At 44.3% G+C, this 23,594-nt stretch overlaps 1 protein-coding gene across 2 annotated transcripts; it reads right to left on the bottom strand.

Annotated features, from left to right (window-relative positions):
• Nucleotides 1-352: 352 nt before the first annotated feature.
• Nucleotides 353-22,713, bottom strand: LOC108897386 (atlastin-2). Of its 2 annotated transcripts, none has more exons than XM_018696984.2 (14): nt 22,596-22,713; nt 17,910-18,076; nt 16,657-16,869; nt 14,215-14,349; nt 13,931-14,035; nt 13,780-13,830; nt 13,624-13,680; nt 13,432-13,524; nt 12,980-13,118; nt 12,753-12,880; nt 12,160-12,216; nt 11,971-12,042; nt 11,307-11,738; nt 353-1,159 (listed from the first exon to the last, which is right to left on the bottom strand). In XM_018696984.2, the coding sequence occupies exons 1-14, from the start codon at nt 22,666-22,668 to the stop codon at nt 1,040-1,042; spliced, it is 1,842 nt and encodes a 613-aa protein (XP_018552500.1). In that variant the 5' UTR covers nt 22,669-22,713; the 3' UTR covers nt 353-1,039. The 2 variants fall into 2 exon arrangements, with proteins under 2 accessions (XP_018552500.1, XP_018552501.1); XM_018696985.2 differs by having other exon boundaries at nt 14,215-14,346.
• Between the last annotated feature and the right edge of the window lie 881 nt (nt 22,714-23,594).

Genomic DNA, 23,594 nt, shown 5'->3' with positions numbered 1-23,594 from the left:
GACAGATGTGTACAGAGGGTTTATCTAGAAGCAACCTGAGCCCAGTTTGATTATGACAAATGTTACCTGGTTAACGCACCTTCCAAATTTAGTGTGAAAAAACTGAATGAATGGAGGCAGGCAAGTGAACTACTAGTATATCAGAAAAAACAAACAAACAAGTTTTACTTGATTTCCTGCACTCATCTCTTCTTGTCAGATTTATAGAAGGAGAGATCAATTTAGAAGAACAGAGCAGGCTGGAAATTAACAGTTAAATTAGCCTGTCCAGCCTGTCCATGACCAGAACAGTCAATTTACTTTCACTTCAGTAGAATTAATAAAATAAGTTTCCTGATTTACTGAATTAACCAAAAAAAAAAAAAAAAAAAAAAAAAAAGATAGAAGATAGAAAGAAAACATCACCTCAGTATTAGTTTTCTCAGTCGATTAGTCACTTGTGCTTGTAGGAAACGTTACTCAACAGGCTGAAGAGAAAGTAAGCTGAGCTCGGAACTGTCCAGCCTGTAAGACAAATCGATTAAATGCACAGAAAAGTGTTCAGTTTGCATCCACTGTTGATAACAGCTGCCCACAGCGGTGTCAGTTTTCCCTGAATTACAGCTCAGTCCTGAAGTGCAGTCCGGTACCAGCAAACCTGTGTGTGTAAGTGTGTATGTGTTTGTGTCAGCCTACAGTGCGGCATTAAAACATCTATCACAGCGTGGCACACAGGAGAAAGATGACCTTCCTTCAGGTCCTGTTTTGGCAAGAGGCGACGCTGCCGGCTTCTCTGCTCAGTCCTCTCATGAACATGGAGTTTCTGCTCTGAGGCACTGGGGGGCGATGAAGAACAGGACAGACGGCGAGCCTACAGGTCCACGCTGCTCATGAAAGACGGGTCAGTGATGTGATGATTGTGGGGGGGGGGAAGAGGGGCAGCTTTGGTGTTGAACTAGTTCCACAGTTCTAGGACTGAACACATTGAGCGAGTGGGCGGGGGTAGGGGTGGGGGGCGGGTAATGAACATGACGAGGGAGAAAGAGGAGGAGGAAGAGCGTCAGTGAGTCTTTAACTTGGTGTGCTGCGAGCCCTGTTCTGTCAGGCTGGCTTTGATAGAGTTAACCACCGTCTGTCTGACGTTGTCTTCCATATAATGTTCACTTAGCGGCTTCAAAACCTGCAGCAGAGGAGAGAGGGCAAAGGACACAAAAAGAGGATTTTGTGTGAGAACAAATCAAGTTAACTCATTTAAAAACAGTCTATAGAGGGGACAAAGAAACTGAAAAAAAGAAGGTTAGGGAAGAAAAACGTCTAAGGTAAAATAAATGGAACAAAAACAGGATGTAGTCCAACATGCTGACCAGACAAGCAATCTTCTCGAACAAAATGAGCCACGACACAACTGAACAAAACCTCTTCAACTGAAAAGACCATTTAAAAAAAAGGAGGGTCACCATCCTTTCCACATTCATCACAATATAAGATAATTAAAAACCGTTAGAGCAGGCTCTGTGTCCTGGAGATCCTGAGATGATTCTGGCCTATCAGTGTTCAGAGGATATCTGTGTCCACACCAAGGGGTTAAAGTGTAAGAATCCAGCACCATTGGACTGAAAATTAACAAAAAGGAAGCCAGCAGAAGTTTCAATATGAGAAATAAGTTTAACAGTCTGTAAATCTGTGGCAAGCGGCTAATTAGTCTTCTTGTAGTTGTTGTTGAGAGGAGTCAGAGCTCTAAGTCCAAGTGTCGCTCCCGAAGGCAATGAAGGGAGGAGAGAGGCGGGCCACGTCAGGCGGCTCGTGACAGGCTCCAAAAGTTTGGAAAACACCTGAGAGGACAGCAGGGAGGAACGGGAGAGTTAAACAAGGAACAGGGCTGACTGACAGACACTGGAGCAGAGAGAGGACAAAAGATGAGAAAGACAGATGGAGAAGCTGAGGGAGAGAAAAAAAAAGGATACAAAAGTATTTTAAAAAAAGAGAGAGAGAGAGAGAGAGAGAGGAGACAGGGTATGTCCACACTGAGGCAATTAAATTTGTAAACATATTTCTTTCCAAAATGGTGTCAAGAGTGTGTAAATCTGAAAATGGTGGCTTGGTGTTTTCATGTGTATGGGTTTAACAGAGTTTCCAAAACAATGGGCCAGCACAGTGAGTGTCAGCAACTGTGTGATAGTAAAGTTAAGATGAGCTTTAGTTGCCTGTGATCGTTCGATTTTAAAAGCCAATATAGATGAATACACAGAATAAGGATTTAATCAGTGCAGTGGGAATGACTCCTGCTTAGCATGTAGTGTTTATGGTTGCAATTAAATCATTGTTTCATAGTTGTTCAAAAAAAATGTAAATCAGAACAAACGTATAATGATTTTAGCTGCATTTAAAAAAGTATAGGTGACCACAGCTTAATGTGGACATACAGTAAAAAAGGAGGTCTAATCTTGAACCACACATATAACAAGAGTATAAGGGGATTAGTAGCAGGAGGTAGAGGGAAAGTAAAGAGAAAGGAAATGCAGGAAGTCGGGCAGGAAGACAATCAGAGAAATGGGAACCAGCACCTCTCACCTTTCTGACAGTCTTCTGTAAAGCAGGGGAGGTGGAGAAGAGAGACAAAAGCAGAGGAAGAAGGGAGAAGTCAGGGGAGACATGGGGTTGAGTTGTGGTGGATCCAAAACACTCCGTAAAGATAAGAAACACAAACACTGTTCACATGCTGACTTTACATTTGTGGTCAACAACTGAACAAAGAGTGAAGAGAGAGAGAGAGAAAAATAAGAAAGTGGTGACAGAGTCTCAGCGCTGAAAGGTGAAATGAAACAATGGTTCTTTAGACATGGTGAGATGGATGACGGGATGTGGCGGACAGAAGGAATGGGAGGATTCTTGTCCCTCAACACCTAGAAATAAAAAGGCAACAAGCGGTGTGACGGAGCGGCTCCGTCACTGACGGCGGGGAGCGCACACACATGTACCGGCATACATACACGCACACACATAAAACTTCTGATCCATCCCGTTTTCCCTAGTTAACGAACTTTCCAATCAGTCAGTCATGTTCCCATTCTTGTTGAAGTAGAGCGACCAGGGGTGCACACTTGGTAGTTCTATGTCTCTTCAAACATACATTTACACATGTTACTCACCGGCGGCATATCAGTCGTTCCGGTTGCGGAGCATGAGGCGGCAAAACGGGGGCATAGCATTTGCCGCTATTATATGCCATGTTCTCGCGGGGTTTCGGGGTCATGTGACCAAGCTGATATATGTATTTCTGGTCTTCGTTTATTTTCTCTGAAATTTTCCAGTCCTGCATTGTGGATGAAAGGAACTGCATTTATAAAAACACAGTTAATTTTTGTTTAATTTAGATTTGTGTTGTGGAGCCTTTAGAGGCATTGTTAGAGGAAAAAATGTGTTTTCCTATTAATTCTGGAGCCTGGAAGGAGGGGCTATGGGTTTATAAGGGGCTGCTGTGGCCCAGGGAAGGGAGTGCTGGTTTGGTTACAGAGGAGGTAACAACCTCCTCTCATGCTTACTGAGTTACTGTAGAACTCTATTCAGCTTAACTTTTTCTTGATGTTTTTTTTTTTTGCATTGTTTCTTTGGTTGGTACTAATTTTCGCACTGTAAAAAAATTATCACTACTTGCACTTTGGGGGGGGGGGCGGCAAAATAAAGCATATAAGAGCACCATATTATCTTCTGACTACGCCTGTGAGTTTTTCCCGGGATTTTTCTTTTTTTTCTTTCCCTTACCTCCACCATTTTTGGATTTTGGGGAGGTTTAAGAAAGAACCCCGTGACAGATGGTGTCAGAAGTGGGATGGCTAGTCGCAAGAAGATAACCTGCCTCCCTAGGCGGACGGGGCTGCGTTCCCAGCAGCGGGCACAGCTGAAGCAGGCAGGAGCAGCGGCAGAGGGGGCCGATCCAGCGTGGGAAAGTTTACTTTCATCAACGGAGGAGGAAGAGGATCCTAGGCCTGGCCCCTCATCTTCAGGTGCAGCAGGGGGAGAGCTACTGACCCTGATGAGAGACTTTTTGACGGGGCAACAGAGGAGGGAGGAGGGCCTCCTGGAGGAGCTTCGCAGTCTGAGGATGTCTCTCCAGCCAGCAGCCCAGCTACCACAGGTAACTCAAGCTGCTGCAGCTACAACTCCCAGTACAATGACTGCAAGTAGTCCCAGACTGGACCTGCCGACCCCAGCACCTCGCCGCCAAATCAATGTGCCACAGTCATCATCATTTAATTCAATAGACTCTGACACAGACACACAGTCAGGACTAGGACAGAGGCCCAATCCTGGACCCCTGAGGCCCATGATGGCAGAGCCAAAAATCCCTCCATATCAAATGGGTGAGGACATTGAGAACTATTTAATGCGCTTTGAACGTATTGCAAAGACATGGAAGTGGCCGGAGAGTGAGTGGGCATGCAGACTTGTTCCCTTGTTGTCAGGGAAGGCACTGGAAGCCTACACTGCAATGGATGAGGAGAGAGCCCACTGCTTTACAGATCTCAAAGCAGCACTGCTGGCCAAGTTCGACATCTCCCCTGAGACATACCGGCAGCAGTTCAGGGCATCTACTGTCCCACCTGGTGAGACGCCCACTGAGACCTACCACCGCCTTAAGGGGCTCTACCGACGCTGGATTCGACCAGAGCAGCACACCAAGGAGGAGATCGGTGAGGTGTTCATCCTGGAGCAGCTACTGCGAGTGCTTCCCAGTGAGGTGAGGACCTGGGTGAAGGAGCATGAGCCAGCTGAGGGACTTGCGGCTGCCAAGCTGGCTCTGCAATACCTCAACGCTCGTAGAGGAGGACCAGCTACCAGATCCACTGGCGCACACCATCGTTCATCACTCCAGATACCACAAGCTAGACCAATGAGAAAGGAGAGCAACCAGGGCCTTCCAGGTATTCCCAACACTGCCTCAGGCCAACGACCACCTGGTAAGGACCTTGTTTGTTTCTATTGTCAGCAGCCAGGCCATAAAGCGTCTGTATGTCCCATACGCACAGCTAAGGTCACAGGGGCTTGCTATGCACCCCGGCTGGAGGTGGGGCCTGCAGGAGGCCAAGAAATGGGGGTGCAGCGTTATAAAACTGTGACTGTAAATGGCCACCAAATTACTGCTCTGTTGGACACTGGCAGTTTCATGTCACTGGTAAAACGCAGTCTGGTGCCAGTGGGCAGTGTGGACTACAGCAGACAGGAAGACATTTTGTGTGTCCATGGGGATAAGCATCCCTATCCCAAAGCAGACCTAACTGTGACCATTGATGAACAGCCTTATCTGTTGACTGTTGGGGTGGTAGAGAACTTGCCGGTTGATGCCATCCTGGGGTGGGATTTACCTGTACTTGTGCATTTACTGTCCGAGGAAGAAAACAGAAAAGAAATACAAGTAGAAACAGACTCAGAGAAGGAGGGGGAAGTTAATACAAATGCTTCTTGTCCTGTGATCACTCGAGCCCTAGCGAGAGCTGGTGTCCAACCACTCCCAGACTTGGACAGCAGTCTGTGTGAGGGGGGGACCAAGGGGCCAAGAAAATCCTGCCGCCAACGCCGTTTTGAAAAGCAGCTAAGGTCATCAGAACCTAAGAGAGAGGGTTTGCTGTGGGAAGTACCTGAAAATATGCCTGTGCTACAGAGGGAGGATGAAACTCTGAAACCATTGTTTGCTAAGGTGGTAGCAGAGACAGATGGAAAATGTGTAGGGAAAGCCAAGTTTATTATAGAGAAAGATGTGTTGTACATACTTGAGGAAGGCCACAAACGTCTGGTAATCCCTATAAGCTGTCGACCACTTGTTATGCATTTAGCACATACACTCCCATGGGCTGGGCACCTGGGTCGTAACAAGACACATCTACGCACAAGTGCACGCTTTTATTGGCCCTCCATGTACACAGACATTCAGAAATATTGCACTACATGTCCCACTTGTCAGAAAACCGCCATTCCCCGCAAGTCAGATCGAGCCCTCCTGCAACCACTCCCAGTAATCTCCATTCCTTTTCGCCGGATTGCTATGGACATTGTCGGCCCGCTGGTGAAGAGCAGTGGTGGTCACCAGTACATCTTGGTGGTATGTGATTATGCCACCCGGTTTCCAGAGGCTTTTCCCCTGCGCACCATCACTGCTCCCACTGTTATGCGAGCTTTGGTGCAACTGTTCTCTAGAGTGGGGATACCAGATGAGATTTTGACAGACCAGGGAACTAACTTCACCTCCAGACTGTTGCAGCTTCTCTACAAAGAACTTGGAATTGCAGCAATCAAGGCCACACCATACCATCCACAGACCGACGGCCTTGTTGAAAGATTCAATCAAACCCTGAAGAGGATGCTGCAGAAGTTTGTGAATGACACAGGCAAGGACTGGGACCGCTGGCTGCCTTTTCTGTTGTTTGCATACCGAGAGGTTCCCCAAGCCTCAACAGGCTTCTCTCCATTTGAACTGCTTTATGGCTGGGATGTACAGGGCCCATTGAATTTACTGCAGAAGTGCTGGGAGACTCCTTCCCCCACAACCACCGAGAAAGGTATTGTACCTTTTGTTCTGGAAATGAGAGAACGGCTAGCAGAATATCTGGAAGAGGCAGAGGTCAATCTGCGAGAAGCACAGAAGGGCCAAAAGACCTGGTATGATCAACAGGCAAGGCATCGCGAATTCCAGCCTGGCCAAAAAGTGCTGTTACTCCTTCCCTCCTCCAGCAACAAACTCTTGGCAAAATGGCAAGGGCCATACACCATCAACCGCAAAATGGGGCCAGTGACTTATGAAGTTCTGCATCCAGAAAAGAAGAAACCAAAGCAGATCTACCACATCAATCTGCTGAAAGAATGGAAGGAGGACCCCATCCTGGCTCCAGCACAGACATTGATGGTGAGGAAGGTGGACCCTGAGGAGGAAGTGGAAACAGAACTGGAGGCTCTGACCAGAACTTCTCCCCCTATGTTGGCCCATCTTACACCAGAGCAAGCTACACAGCTCCTCCATGTCTTTCAGGAGACCTCTCAGCTTTTTGCGGCGAGGCCAGGAAAAACGACACTGATTGAGCACATTATCCGCTTAAAAGATGGCCGACCCATCCGCCAGCGTCCCTACCGTGTCCCACAGCAGCTGGTGGAAAAACTTCATCAGGAGGTGGAGGAGATGTTGAGACTTGGGGTGATTGAACCTTCTACCTCTGAATGGTGTAGCCCAGTGGTCATTGTGTTTAAGAAGGATGGCTCACTCCGGATATGTATAGACTTCCGGAAACTCAACTCCATCTCAGAGTTTGATGCCTACCCCATGCCCCGAATCGATGACCTGCTTGAGAAGATCGGTGCTGCCAAATACATCACCACCCTTGATCTGTGTAAGGGGTACTGGCAGGTCCCACTGGAGAAGACATGCCGGCCCTACACAGCCTTCAGAACACCAGCGGGACTCTTCCAGTTTACTGTAATGCCATTTGGCCTACATGGTGCTCCAGCCACCTTCCAGAGGCTAATGGACAGGGTCCTTCAGGGTTGCGACCACTGCTGCGCAGCCTACCTGGATGATGTGGTGATCTTCAGCCACACCTGGGAGGAACACATTCATCACTTGTCTCTGATCTTGGAGAAGATTCAGAAAGCTGGACTAACTCTCAACCCCTCCAAGTGTGAGTGGGCACGGCAGGAGACACGCTACCTGGGCTATCAGCTTGGGCGAGGGGAGGTGCGGCCACAAGTGGATAAGTTGGAGGCTATCCTAAACTGCCCTCGACCTCGCACCAAGAAGGAGGTACGGTCCTTCCTGGGGTTGGCTGGTTGGTACAGGAGGTTTGTGCCCCCAGTTTGCAACTATCGCAGCACCACTCACCGCGCTGACCAGCAAAGACCAGAAAAACCCGGTTATCTGGTCAGATGACTGTGAAAAGGCCTTCTGCTCTCTTAAAGCATGCCTGTGTCATTCACCGGTCCTCAAAAGTCCAGACTTCAACAGGAGATTCCTGGTACAGGTGGATGCATCGGCTGTCGGCCTTGGAGCAGTCCTGGCCCAAGGGGATCCTGGAGAGGAACAACCCATCCTTTACCTGAGCCGCAAGTTGCAGCCACGTGAGACCAGGTATTCTACAGTGGAAAAAGAAGGCCTGGCCATCAAATGGGCACTGGAGAGCCTACGATATTACCTGCTTGGACGGGAGTTTGATCTGGACACTGACCACAGAGCTCTTACCTGGATTAACTCCATGAAGGACCACAATAGCCGCCTCACCCGATGGTACCTTTCTCTTCAGCCATTCAGGTTTAGAGTCCACCACAGATCGGGCAAGACCAACGTGGTGGCAGATTACCTCTCCAGGTTGCCGTACATCGCCAACCCTCGGGAGGAGGGGGATGATGTGACGGAGCGGCTCCGTCACTGACGGCGGGGAGCGCACACACATGTACCGGCATACATACACGCACACACATAAAACTTCTGATCCATCCCGTTTTCCCTAGTTAACGAACTTTCCAATCAGTCAGTCATGTTCCCATTCTTGTTGAAGTAGAGCGACCAGGGGTGCACACTTGGTAGTTCTATGTCTCTTCAAACATACATTTACACATGTTACTCACCGGCGGCATATCAGTCGTTCCGGTTGCGGAGCATGAGGCGGCAAAACGGGGGCATAGCATTTGCCGCTATTATATGCCATGTTCTCGCGGGGTTTCGGGGTCATGTGACCAAGCTGATATATGTATTTCTGGTCTTCGTTTATTTTCTCTGAAATTTTCCAGTCCTGCATTGTGGATGAAAGGAACTGCATTTATAAAAACACAGTTAATTTTTGTTTAATTTAGATTTGTGTTGTGGAGCCTTTAGAGGCATTGTTAGAGGAAAAAATGTGTTTTCCTATTAATTCTGGAGCCTGGAAGGAGGGGCTATGGGTTTATAAGGGGCTGCTGTGGCCCAGGGAAGGGAGTGCTGGTTTGGTTACAGAGGAGGTAACAACCTCCTCTCATGCTTACTGAGTTACTGTAGAACTCTATTCAGCTTAACTTTTTCTTGATGTTTTTTTTTTTTTTGCATTGTTTCTTTGGTTGGTACTAATTTTCGCACTGTAAAAAAATTATCACTACTTGCACTTTGGGGGGGGGGGGCGGCAAAATAAAGCATATAAGAGCACCATATTATCTTCTGACTACGCCTGTGAGTTTTTCCCGGGATTTTTCTTTTTTTTCTTTCCCTTACCTCCACCATTTTTGGATTTTGGGGAGGTTTAAGAAAGAACCCCGTGACAGATGGTGTCAGGAGTGGGATGGCTAGTCGCAAGAAGATAACCTGCCTCCCTAGGCGGACGGGGCTGCGTTCCCAGCAGCGGGCACAGCTGAAGCAGGCAGGAGCAGCGGCAGAGGGGGCCGATCCAGCGTGGGAAAGTTTACTTTCATCAACGGAGGAGGAAGAGGATCCTAGGCCTGGCCCCTCATCTTCAGGTGCAGCAGGGGGAGAGCTACTGACCCTGATGAGAGACTTTTTGACGGGGCAACAGAGGAGGGAGGAGGGCCTCCTGGAGGAGCTTCGCAGTCTGAGGATGTCTCTCCAGCCAGCAGCCCAGCTACCACAGGTAACTCAAGCTGCTGCAGCTACAACTCCCAGTACAATGACTGCAAGTAGTCCCAGACTGGACCTGCCGACCCCAGCACCTCGCCGCCAAATCAATGTGCCACAGTCATCATCATTTAATTCAATAGACTCTGACACAGACACACAGTCAGGACTAGGACAGAGGCCCAATCCTGGACCCCTGAGGCCCATGATGGCAGAGCCAAAAATCCCTCCATATCAAATGGGTGAGGACATTGAGAACTATTTAATGCGCTTTGAACGTATTGCAAAGACATGGAAGTGGCCGGAGAGTGAGTGGGCATGCAGACTTGTTCCCTTGTTGTCAGGGAAGGCACTGGAAGCCTACACTGCAATGGATGAGGAGAGAGCCCACTGCTTTACAGATCTCAAAGCAGCACTGCTGGCCAAGTTCGACATCTCCCCTGAGACATACCGGCAGCAGTTCAGGGCATCTACTGTCCCACCTGGTGAGACGCCCACTGAGACCTACCACCGCCTTAAGGGGCTCTACCGACGCTGGATTCGACCAGAGCAGCACACCAAGGAGGAGATCGGTGAGGTGTTCATCCTGGAGCAGCTACTGCGAGTGCTTCCCAGTGAGGTGAGGACCTGGGTGAAGGAGCATGAGCCAGCTGAGGGACTTGCGGCTGCCAAGCTGGCTCTGCAATACCTCAACGCTCGTAGAGGAGGACCAGCTACCAGATCCACTGGCGCACACCATCGTTCATCACTCCAGATACCACAAGCTAGACCAATGAGAAAGGAGAGCAACCAGGGCCTTCCAGGTATTCCCAACACTGCCTCAGGCCAACGACCACCTGGTAAGGACCTTGTTTGTTTCTATTGTCAGCAGCCAGGCCATAAAGCGTCTGTATGTCCCATACGCACAGCTAAGGTCACAGGGGCTTGCTATGCACCCCGGCTGGAGGTGGGGCCTGCAGGAGGCCAAGAAATGGGGGTGCAGCGTTATAAAACTTCAAGTGAAGTCAAACTAATACAGAAAACTACAGTAGAAACCAGTGGCATCAACACACATACATGCACTTTATACTGTTATATCCCTGGAGAAATAAAATGCAAATAAATAAATAAAAAAACAAAAAGTAACTATTATTTTAAAGCTTTCACTTCAACCTAAACCCAAACTAATACCCTATTTTCATAATTTTTCACCAACTCCTCCTCAGGTCAGATTATGTAAATCCTTTAATTTCCATTTCTCAAATGATTTAAAAAAAAAACAAAAACAAAGACAAAAAAAACCCACAAAAATAACTGAGGGAAAACAAAACACACACTAACAGCAAATTGTAACTGTCTGATTATTTAACTTATCTAATAAGAACAAAGCCAAACTGGCTCCAGCTTCTGTTGCATATCAGTTACATATCACATAAATGGGACATTTTTGTGTTTTGGAGTTCTGCTATAACAAAAAAGATAATTTGAGGCCATTACCCTGACTTCTGAGGAAAACTGACTACTTTTCACTTTTTTCTGACAAATTCTAATCTAAACTTTTAATTGAAAGACAAAATCAATAAATGAATATCATATAACCAAAATAACAACCATGACATGTCATGTCATTTAACTGTTGACAGTGTTACCCTTCAACCAAACCAAACCTAACCTACCAACCTAATAAGGATTACTACAAGACAGTCTCTGTTCTCATCACGTGGATTAACCTGACAAACACACACACTCTATCACAATAACTACCCACCTGTTCCCACAGTGTCTCAGCCACCAGATCGATCATCGTTCCCACCTCCCGAAACTCTCCAGAATACTTCACGTACGCCCAGGCGCAGAGGGACAGCAGCGCCACGCCCATGACCAGGTTAGCCAGCACTGCTAAGGTGCTAAGACCGATGAAGCCTGTCACCCCAGACACCACGTAGGTCACAAACATGACCGCAAACAGCGTGGCGGGTGTGCGTGCTGCATAGAAGATGTTTTTGCCGTCGTTGTGTTTGGAGAAGTTGGTGAAGGCTTCGTCCAGCTCGGACTCCAGCTGGTTCTGGTAGCGCTGGCAGAATTCCTCGCCGCCCATTTTCTTCACAGAGCGGAAGTAACGCACTGAGTGCTCGCGAAACTCCCCGTGGCAACGCTCCAGGTCAGCCGGGGCGATGTATGGCTTGTCCCCGCCGCAGACCTGAGATGGAAAGAGATATCATTAGAAGTGACAGAGGAAGAGTGTGACTGACTGATAAGATAAGGACAGAAGACAAGTCAAAGATGGTTTCAAGCTCTACAGGAGCACACCAATACTAAAATTAGAATGACTGTACCATGCCATTCTTCAAACAACACCTGGTGGTCCTTGGACTTTAATAACCTTTGGGTTATTGATTCATGAGGACTGTGAAAGACAGACATATTGTTACCTGCTCCATGCTCTTGCTGTACATGTCTTTGGCTCCTGCCACAGCAGTCAAGTTATTGGCCTCTGCTGTTGCCTGAGAAACAACAATGAGATTCGAGATATCTTCAATGACCATAGGAGATAAGAATTAAAACCTAAAAAGTCAGACCCATACTTAATAAGATCCCTCAGTTTTGGGACAGAAACTAACCTGCAGCATGGACTTCGGGTGAGGCAGCTCCTCACCTTGGTAGATCTTTATGTAAGCCTGCAGGAATGTCAAATAATACAGATTATCACACTGTGTTTCCTGTACCATGTTAATATTCTGACAGCTAACACTGGGACAACCTGGTAAGTACTTAAGGCACAAGGCTGGGGTGTACTGACAAACACTGAAGCATAATTCACTTAGCACACCAGTGTTACTTCCACTTCTTGTGTGTCCTGTGTCAAACTAAATGGAAAGTTTAAAACCAGACTTTGCAAACCACAACCAAAACTGTTGGTAATGTGTGTCGCTGGTTTGACACAGTCTTCACTTTATCATATTATGTGATTATCAAGTGTTTTTTCTTTTCTCTACAGTGTGCCACACAGGATTTCTTGGGTGTCTACTGTGGCTAAATATCAAAAACAATTCAGTGTTGTTTATTCACCCCAAAGCTTTTGTTTGGTTTTTTTCCCTTAAATGACTCATTCTCTGTTAGCAGACTGAGCAGCAGAGTGAATAATCTGAGGCTTTATATTCATTGGCCTGTGACAGTGTGAAAACCACTGGACTTGAGTAAAATTGTGCAGGACCTTGAAATACTCCAGGAGATCTCTGCAGGTGACTTTGTTGCCTCCGATCTCCTTCTCTACCAGTCGATCTGGGGCCAGGAGGAGAGGCACCAGCTTGGCCAGCTCCCTCTTAAAATCACCATCGATGTCTGAAACACACAAACACGCACGCTGAGTGTCCCATTGGAGCATGACATTTCAATCAAGCAGCCTTTAGCCATCATTCTTCATTATTCATTTTTTCTAACCTCTCAGCCTGCCGTCAAAGTACGGGTTGGTGGCGACCTTGAGGCCGGGATGAGGCAGCAGGAAGCAGCCGATGTTTGAGAAGCAGGAGTGGATGTGCTTCCTCACATTTTGCAATTCTTCATGTTGGTTCTGTTTTACCTGTGTCAGCAGACAACAATATACTCTCACAGTGAAAGTGTGTGCTTGTCTTTTGTCATTGACTGATTTGTGAATATGTACACACGTTAAGCAAATCTGTGCAAACACCTGAGCACTGACATTAAGTATGTGTGTGCTTTTCAAAAAGGAAGTGTGGTGTGTCTGACAGGAACAGTGATTGAGTGACCCTCTACATAAATATCTTCAACAATGTGTAGAAATATCAGAGTAGAAAAATATTTCCTCTCTCCACCAACCTGTGTGCTCATTAAAACAGGTGTGCATTTTCAACTTTCAAAAAAAATATTCTCACCTGTAGTCTTCTCTCCAGAAAGGTGTTGCCTCCTTCCAGGCCATAGTCATGTTCATAAGGATAACTCCAGTCCCGAATCAGGAACATCAGGGACTGAAACACACAACAAACAGATTGAGTAGCAAAATTTAACAGACGGGACTACACAAATGTCCACACTACATGCATGTATAGAACAGAAGCAGGCAGTACCTGAAAAGGTTTCAGGTAGATCTCTTCCATTGCCAGCCGACCATATTCTGTGAAGAGCTACAATGGTGAGAAAAATAAATGACCATCAGAAAAGAGAAAAAACTGTCACAGACTTTGCTGCTGCTTTTTCCTCGAGGGAAAAGAAATTACACCAACCTGCAGATGCTGCAGATCATCCTCCTGGATGTTCTGGGAGAGATTGTACACCTGCAGACAAAGAAACAAACAACATGACACATAAATGTTGATACTTTAGGGGGAAAAAGGAACAGCATATTTTCTAAACAAAACACGCTTTAAGTCCCACCTGTACAGAGCTGGTCATTGTGCTAAGGGCAAACACAGTAGCACAGTCCTTAATGGTGGACTGGCTGTCAAACGCTCCCTGAGTGTCAACAAGAAGTACTGCTACCTGTTGGGACAAAATGCAACAAATGTAATCTGGCAACTTCATCTTGTATGTCAGGCAGTGTTTGTTTTTGTGCATTCCCTTTAAATTGTTTATCAAGTTCTCCCAAAGACACATTTTAACCATACGTGACAACAGCATTTTCTCACAAAGCTCATATAGGGACTATTTTGTTTGTCTACCTTGCTGCCATCTGGCTTGTCGACCACAAACACCTCACTCCAGATCTGAATTCCTGTGGTCTCCCTCTCGCAGCCTCCTCTCCAGGTGAACCCCGTCAGGGGCTCATCATCACCTCCAATCCATGGCTCACTCTGCTGCAGCGCGAAAGGAGGAGGAGGAGACAGAGATGGGACAGGAAAGAAGTGACAGAGATTGTGGAGAGGGGGGTGGGGTAATGGTATGAGAAAAATACTTGTGGTGAAATACTATACTGCATTTTAGTGTTGTACTGTATTTTAATTACCCTCACCAGAGAAGAGAGTGTTTGTTTGTCTTTGATCACAATGCTTCCAAACCCTGTATAAAATTTCATCTGAACGTTCACACAACCGCTGACTGGGATGAACATAAGCCATTGGTGATTTTATAGTGTATTGCGTCCACACAGTAACAGGTGAGAACAGGTCACTTTTGAAGACACTAAATTAAATGTAGCTGCCACAATAACAAGTGACAGAAAATTTTAGAATTAGACAACAAAAACAAAAATCAAATATTTCAAGAGAAAGATTTTTGTGTCACCCCTCCAAAAACAGACAAAATAAGCTTCAATTAAAAGAAAAACATTGTGACCTTGTCTGTACTTCTGGCTGACAAGTGGGGAGAGCCACTGACCACAAACAGGAAATGTATGAACAAGCCTCGAAATACCTGATTTGCAATTCAAAGGATGCATGAACACTGATTCCTGGTTATACAACATCAGAGTGCATCACTCCTGCATTACTAACTACGATCTTATGACAGAGCAAGATGATGATTTGTTATTTGATAAAAACAAATACCTGCAAACCAATAATATTCCACATAATTACACCACTGTAGAAGTAGTACAAACCACCTAATACCATTAGTAACACTAACTACTGTATGTAACTGAATATAAAGAAGCATGGGCTGAATAAAAGGTATCACTGTTTCCCTCAGGTCAGACTTGCATGAATGCCCATGTTCATGCTACCCAACAGCTGTGAGAAAGGGTCATAACATTCTTCCTCTCTCTGTGTGTGTGTGTGTGTGTGTGTGTGTGTGTGTGTGTGTGTGTGTGTGTGTGTGTATTAGACAGAATATGTGTGAGCAAGTGTAAGGTGAGCCGAGCTACTTCTGAGAGTCCAGCTGCCGTTTGATGCTCTGAAGGACTAGTTGTTGAAACTAGTGTTGGACAGTGCTCTTAGACAAGAGTGTTTGTGTGTACATAGGAACTGTGTAGGTATGTGATGTACTACTTTGTGTCATTCAGACATCACTTCAACTGCTCACACTTGCTTGTATTAAGCTAACCCTTAATAGAAGTCATTTAACAACTTAATTTATGGCAATATTAAATTACTTATCGTAAGTCCAGAACTCTCATTTTGAAACTCTAAATAATAGCACAAGTCTCGCCTACCCAGGAGGTTAAGACCAGTTAAACCGCCCAGTTTTATTCACACCCCTTGCAGCACGTCTTACTCACCTGGCTGAGTAAGTATCTCAGTATGAGAAACAACAAGAAGCACTTGTCTTTGCTTGTCACATTCAGGTACACATGTTAGTACTGGTTGTAATCTCATCTGCTGTAGTGGGAACACTTTATTTTACTGATCTCACTGATGCTGTGTATGGACTTACGAAGATTATGAGGTCAGATCAACTGATCAGCATTGGGAAATAATTACTTAAAATGTCATACAAGTATCAGGACTGATATCTCTGTGTGTGTGCCCAGTCTAATATAATAAAGCACAACTGTTCTGCCATAAATTCTACTTTAATGGTGCCTATGATGTTCAGTTGTCAATTACACAACCTTTCAGCATTGAGATCATACTTAGTGGTGGTGGTGTACTGAACTGCATTATAGTGAGAGGTGTTTCTAATATTCTGCCGCTGACATGTTTGTAAACAGGGAGGACAAAAAATAGAAACACCTCTCAATATACTATAGTCCAGAACAACACCACTTTTTACTGTGGCTTCTGTAATAAATATATAATTGAATTTACACATGTTTTTGTCACCAAAAACTGACATTACGAGCTTTGTAAAGATGGATTTTATGGCAGGCCTGTTGTATTGGATTGTATTGTATTAGAGTGTACATGTGTAGCTAATAAAGTGGGCACTGAGGAAGTGAGGATGTTGATGAGCCCATCAACTGCTAAAGTTAAAATCTCAAATGTGTTCCTTTAAAAAAAACATCTGATTCTTCAACAGATCATATTCCTTTTTTATTAATAAAAACAACACTGTGGCAGTCAGCATCATGCAAGGATACTTTTAAAGAGTTTCAATATGCAGAATTATAAGAGGAACAACTTACATTATGTGTTTTGTTGTTAACTAAATGAGTGTCCCTCCACAGGAATATATACCCTTGTATGTCCAGAAACATCATGAAAGTCACACATTATTAATCTCACCTGATTGTGCATGTATCGCAGCATGAAATCCAGCAGGAAGGACTTGCCCTTGCGGAAAGCCCCAGCCACAGACACCACGACCACATTCAGGTCCTTCACATGATCTTGCAGCAGGATCTTCTCCAGCGCTGCGGCGTCCAGCTCGAAGCTGTGCTCATCCTCATTGGCCAGGACAATCTGGATGGGCCTGGCTTTTTCTTCCTCTATCACTGCCTAGAGACATGAGTTTGCAATCAATCAGGGCTTTCCCTGGCATCCAGAGAGGTTCAAGCGATTACACTGTGCTGACGAGGCAGCTTTCATGGAGGAAACAGGGAAATGAAAATTACAGAGCTGAGATCAGCCAGTAAAGCGTCAGGAACAAATTGAGGCAACAAGAACACATTCAGGAGTCTGACATAAAGCAAAGACACAGCTAGAATTCAAGGATTTTCACAAGTAAAATACACAAAAAAGTAGAATATTTCAATTTTTCCCCAGAGACTGTAAATGCTTCATAAAATCACAAGGACTTTCTTTTCTCTGCTGGGATTACATCTACAGTGAGGTGTCTTTAAGTTTTTATTATCAGAAGCTGGCATGGTGATTATCTACTTGCTTAGGCAAACCAACTGCATAGATGTAATACCTCCCTCAGCTGTTCTTAATCATACAAAGTTCATCTTCTTTCTTCTGGGTTCTCTTTTCAATCTGTCTTCAGGATTTAAGTTGGAGCTGAATCGTCATCTTTCCAGCAAAAACATTTGATAGTTTCAGCTTCTCCAATGTGAGGATTTGTTGCTTTTCCCCGTCTTTTCCTCTGAGCTTTGGACTGTTGGTCAATCAAAAAACGCTATTTTAAGACATCACCAGGCTCTGGGAAAATACAATGGTCTTTTCTGGTGTTTTACCGCGCAAACAACTACTTGAGTCATTTAGAATATAATGACTGGGCTAATAAATCTCAGTAAATGGAGCACATTTATTGGGAATATCTCCATTCTTGCCTATCCTCTTCTTTAAGACCTATAGTCCGTACTCACAAATGAAAAACAAACCAAACAAATTATTCTCCTTTGTTCCTCCATATGGCTTTGGCCTTATAACAATCTTTCAAGTCCAAATTCACATGTAAAACATATTTTCTTCTATATAGAGTACAGAGAGAGAGAGGAAGAAGGAGTCAAAGTCACAACTACATGAGATCTTAGTTAGACACAGCATGCATCTTGTCAATAGACAGGACCGTAGCAGGAAACACATTAACTCTTTACCTCCTCTTCGTGAATCCCTTCATCTGGTGAGGGGGTGAGGCTGGCATTTTTGCCCGAGTTCGAGGCCATGGTCCTGGGAAGCAATTCATCATCCAGGTCTTCAGGCTTGGCTAAAGGAGGCTTTGATTTATGCCGAAAAATGGGGACATCCTCCACACCACTCAAGCCTTTGAATAACAAGACAAAGTAGGGAGAGAAGGATAAAATTACACTAGTTCGATAACTCTAGGGTGTAAAGTGAGAAGAAGGAGAAGAATGTGGAGGTTGGGTTATGTGGTAAAACCAAAAACCGCTTTTCTAAAGAACAAGTTCCAGTGTGATAAGTTTGGTTACGTGACAGACAGACTATTGTTTTCCATTAAAGAGAAAGTGAAATGCTCTATTTGGGTCAAATTGTGGACAGGAATCTCTCCAGCATACTGTGCTGGGCTAAATACTGTTATCCACTCTGGTCTTCCCATCTAGGTCAAGCTCGAAAATAGCCTTGCACTGAAAATTACAAAGGGCCGCCAAAAAGGACACAAGAAAAGGAAATTACGAGGACAATGCTTTCCCATTTTTCTTCTCTGTCATTTTGATGTTTCAGTGAAAGTCCTTTAAATCTGAGGCACATGTTTCCTCTAAAACTGCAGTCTTTCCTGCCTGTCTCTGTGCCACAGCGGCAGTGTACAAGCAAGTGTGCTGAACCACGACCTGTTATAGATACAGATGAGGAGCTTGTCTTGGTCACATACGTTTTAGGACTGCAAACAACAATAATTTTTGATTAATCTGCAGATTCATTTATTTATTAATCAATTGGGTCTATACGATGGTGAAACTGGCATCTTCAAATGTCTAGAATTGTTCAACCAACAGTGTAAAAACCCAAACATATTTAGTCTATTATCACATGAGATAAAGAAAAGCAGCTCATGATTTATGTGCCTAACAGAGAGCCTACTGAACTGGTAGAACAACAAGTATTATGCATTGCTCATTCAAATATTTAAATGATTAGCCATTCAGTTGTTCTAAGTTGTGGCACCATAATGGCCCTCACCACATTCAAATTAAGTTTCGGCAAACCAATAGGACCCACGCCTACCAATTTGGTTGCAACCCTTGATAAGCACAGGACCTGCACTTTAAGTCACTGATGTCCACAGAAAGTCCAAATATTTGGCCAAATTACCCCCTACTGCTACACAGACATAACTTGGATACACCACCTGCATCCAACAGTACAAAAATTGATACAGCATGTAAGTCAAATTTGCTATAATGTCATGATTATAGCTGGATGTTCATACACCCCATGTGTAGCTGACAGGAGGAGAGCAGTGTATGCTGTAAAAGCCTGTGTTACAGACTTGTCCTCCATGTAAAGCTCCAGGTAGCACTATTTGTCATTTTAACCGTGAGCACACAAATTAGATTTCACATGACCTTAGTTTGAAAACAAGAGAGCCAAAGACCACACCTTTTTCACAAATAAACTGAAACATCACAAACTTCAAATAAGCATTTCCAATGATAACCTTATCCGATCTTTAAACTCCACACTGTGCTGGGCACTGCCAACCCACTCTGTCACTTTGGATTGCAGGACTTGCTGCTTTTTTATGTGTTGAAGATCACTGTAAAATACATTTTGATTTTGGACTGCTTGTTAAACAACAGCAGGACAACAATGTGGGTATAATCCACTACTTTCTTAGATGTTACAGACTCAACGATTAATCATAAGAATAATTGATGTTCTTGCTCAAGGAGACAACTATAAAAGGTACATTCATAGTTCACCTTGAAGGTGCTGCAAATTCCCAAAGGGCAGCAGCAGCAGCAGCAGCAATGCAGTACTACTGTTTGAAGAGCTGCTACAAAGCACTGGGCAGTTACAGTAATCTGCTCAGCACACAAATTAGCCCTGCACATTTCCCCTCAATCTGTGGCACTGCAGGTTCCCATCAAACCCAGAGCAGCACTCAGCAGGATGAAGTGGCACAGACTGCAGCCATAGAGGGGACACATACAAAGACACTATTCTGCTGGGACTGCGAGGACTCTGTATTGCAGCAGAATGCGTGCGAGAGACAAAACACAATAAGCATGCAAGGAAGCATAACAGCCGGTGGAAAACCATTAGTTTTGCTGATATGTGCACTCACTACTACACTTGTACTTCATGATAAAGTGACTAGTGCTCTGTCCTACTCCTCAGCTTGCAGAAAACCAGGGCAGAACTAAAATTAGCCAACTTACTTCTTATCTTATGGAGGGTCTGGGCAGATGTTAACTGGCCTACATGTTTTCCTGCCCATGCACTCACTCACAAAGATATCAAAGGATGAAATGAGTTCGTGCACCACATCATGCACGAAAAGCAGATAAACACACTGCTGTTTTCAGTCCTGGGTCCCCTCTGGTTCTGATGGGTGTCTCGCTTTAACTATGTATGGCAAGAATAATGTGTGTCTATGAAAGCTAGCCTACATCTCTGCACTGCGTCCTACATCAGCTCTCCCTTCCCTGGACTCCTGCACTATATCTGAGGCAGACTTTGATAAGGCCATGATCCACTTTACTTAAGCAGCTGTCTAAATATGGGAGGTTTCACACTTTAAATTTCCCTGACCTTTTTAAGAGGTTTAGTGCAGGAATGTAGGAAATTAACAAAAGCGGGACAATCCATGCAAAAATCTCCTCTCTTTTGTTGCAATGCTGGTTAATAATGCCAGAGCTTCTCAAGCAGGGTTTCAACACATTCCTCTAGCCTTGTGACATCCAGGCTATGAATTTTAAGTAATTTGGGGGAAAACTGTTTCAGTAACCAGGCAGCATTTGCTTATTCTATGTCAAGACAACAGGACTACAGAAACTGGGTTTATGACAGAGAGCAAGGAATCCCCTGTATTGGATTGTAGGAAACCCCCTTATTAAGATGCAGGTACACTGACTTCCCTGCACACCAGCACCAAAAGACAACCTGACTCGGCCTCTCTGGACATGAGTCAAGGAGGGCAAATGTTCAGTTGCAGCAAGCGGACCAACTGAGAGTCTGTGCGGACAAAGTGCAGATTAAGAGCAGCCACAGTTAGTGAATGGTGTTGCCACAGAGTCAGCTGGCCTGTGTGAAAGTAGACATAAGGGTTATCACGATAAGGGACTCCTTATCTCAGTGATGAGCCTTGGAGACTGATTATTTACTATTTGCTTACCAGTCTTGACAAGGTTCAGACTTAACAATAACAGGCTAAAGCAAAGAGAGTGTGGGAGTACATTTGTTTTCATTTTCAAAGAAGTATTTTCTTTATTTATTATTCTGCAATTATTCTCTCAATTAACAGAAACTGTTTGGCCTATAAAATATCATAAAGTTGTTCCACTGTCACAGGACAAGGTGGCATCATTATTTGTCTTATCCAAGGTCCAAAACCCAAAGGTATTCAGTGTGCCATCACACTACAATGAAAAGCTGCACAGCCTAACAATTGAGACAGGAAATAGCTCAAGCAATCTGCATGGAAAATTTTGTAATCAGTGAACTGACTGTCAAAGTAGTTGATAATCAGTTCAAGTTTAATCAATACACTTCAGCTGTATAACATACTTTGCGATACTTTAAATCCTATGGAAGGACAGCACTGTGGTGACTGGATGGATCCAAACATATTCTGTATAGTTGGAGGTTTCTGAATGAAAAACGTGATCATGATATTTTTCAGTTGAGTTATTGATCACTTTATCTATAAAATAATTGTAAATAATGAAAAAATACCTGTAACAATTTCCACCAAACTTTTAGTTTTACTCATATGGAGGGTTGTGGATTTTGTCCCCTATCATTTTAATGTCAGGTATGAAAAGAAGGAATGATTTGAGGAAATAAAACCTGTTTCAGTGTGCATACGGGCACTTGACTTCTGGTAGGACAGACTTGTAAAACTGTGAACTTATCCCTTAACAATTGCTTGACTTTGCCTTACTGTAAAATACACTGTGCACTATACTTGTATTCAGAGGACAAAATTAACTTCGCAATTCCGTGGATAAGTCTGCTGGCAAACTGAACCAACTAATAATAGTGTATTTAAAAATATCCGACTCATGAGGATGAGAAGATTAACGTATGTGTTGACTGTATAGTGAACCCCCGTTACAGGAAACTGGTGTAACGCAGACTGTTTCAAAGTTCAGAAACGGCATAGCTTAAGCCAATTAAAGATGACTGTACAACTACAGCCGGGTTCAGAGACAAGAAACCACGGACAAGCCACTGGTCCTCTGTGGGCCAGGTGAAAGTGACGGCCCGGATAAATGAGTCGACAGGTGCCACGGTTGAATTTTGTATCCGGGTCAGAATCAGTTTTCCAGCCCGAGTTACGTTGGGAAAACATGTTTACACACAGATAAAGCACAGACTGACAAACTGTCACTGTTTTCTAAACAGTTTGGGTTTTGTTTACACTATTTTTTACGAATTACAAGAGGCATGTTCTGGCAGGGGTGCCACATTCGGTAGGGCACCGCGGGTCTCCCAACTGAAAACACAGCGCTGGCTAACGGAAAAGCGAGAGTTTGTTGCCGAAGACAAAGGCGACAGAAACAAAAAACACTTTAAACTGTAACCCCCCATTCCCTAACCTCCGTACTCCTTACTCCTCACTGTCACACACCTACTCGACAAAATCAACAGCGGTTTACCTTCGTCAACGACTCGGCTTTTGCAGTTGGGTTCGAAGTGATTTCTGCTCCTCAACCCGCTCACCTCCGCCATCTTGGATTGCTGAAATCTAGCGTGGCTGACGTCAAAGAAGCTTCTTTTTCCTCACGCTGAAGTTCATGCTGCCCCGAGGCTGCTGCTGCAGCTGGGCCAACTACACAAGCATGCAAACTATTTATTTTTCATTTTACACCATTTATTTTCACGTTTTTAATACACATGTACATATTTTAAATATACTACGAAAATAAACAGCATGCAGACTATTTATGTTTCATTTCACACCATTTATTTTCACGTTTTTAATACAATATATAATATATTAAATATACTACGATTACATATGTGAAAAATTACTTGCTGTAGCACCTGCAAGAATATTGCCTTGGGCAGGGAACCAAGGTCAAGTCTTCGGTATTGTTTTTGAACTATTGTTTTTGAGCTATTTTCTCATAATCACGAAATAATTTAGGCTAATGGGACATATGGGATAAAGGTGCATCTTCCAAGATACTAAAAAAATGTAGATATTTAATCTCATAGTCATTATTTGGACATACACTGATAAGCCACAACATTAAAACCGGTTACTGGTTTTAATGTTGTGAAATATATCTTGGATTACTAACCCACCAGGATGCATTTGATGTATGATGTACACATTTATTTGTTTTTTGTTAAATGATCAGCTAACCAATACAGGTCATAACTTATCATCCTTTCTGTTGAATGTTACAGGATGACTGGAACCCGATACTTTTTGATCACAGTATCACCATCTTAATGCAACTGGGCCTTATGGTCATGTTTCTTTTGTCCTCAGAGAAACCTATCCACTATCATTATCATCATCATCAACAGTAAGGCTTTCCATCCCAAGAATGTGAGATAGGAATCTTAGAAGGAAATTGGATCCATTTCCTCATTCTGTCTTACTTGTTCCATTTTGTTTGGGCTCCTCTCTTCTCTTCTCTGTCATA

The sequence above is a fragment of the Lates calcarifer genome, linkage group LG16_LG22 (assembly GCF_001640805.2).
Source record: "Lates calcarifer isolate ASB-BC8 linkage group LG16_LG22, TLL_Latcal_v3, whole genome shotgun sequence".
Taxonomy (NCBI): Eukaryota; Metazoa; Chordata; class Actinopteri; family Centropomidae; genus Lates; species Lates calcarifer.
The sequence above is the reverse complement of the archived record's forward strand: the minus strand, read 5'-3'. Positions and strand labels throughout refer to the sequence as shown.

Bases quoted from the DNA above. Each gene is read 5' to 3' on its own strand.
- LOC108897386 (XM_018696984.2), bottom strand. From the start codon at position 22,668: ATGGCGGAGGTGAGCGGGTTGAGGAGCAGAAATCACTTCGAACCCAAC. The intron at 14,350-16,656 runs GTGAGATTAATA...TTCGCGCTGCAG, and splicing joins TGCGATACATGCACAATCAG to CAGAGTGAGCCATGGATTGG. The intron at 14,036-14,214 runs GTAGACAAACAA...TTGTCCCAACAG, and splicing joins ACAAGCCAGATGGCAGCAAG to GTAGCAGTACTTCTTGTTGA.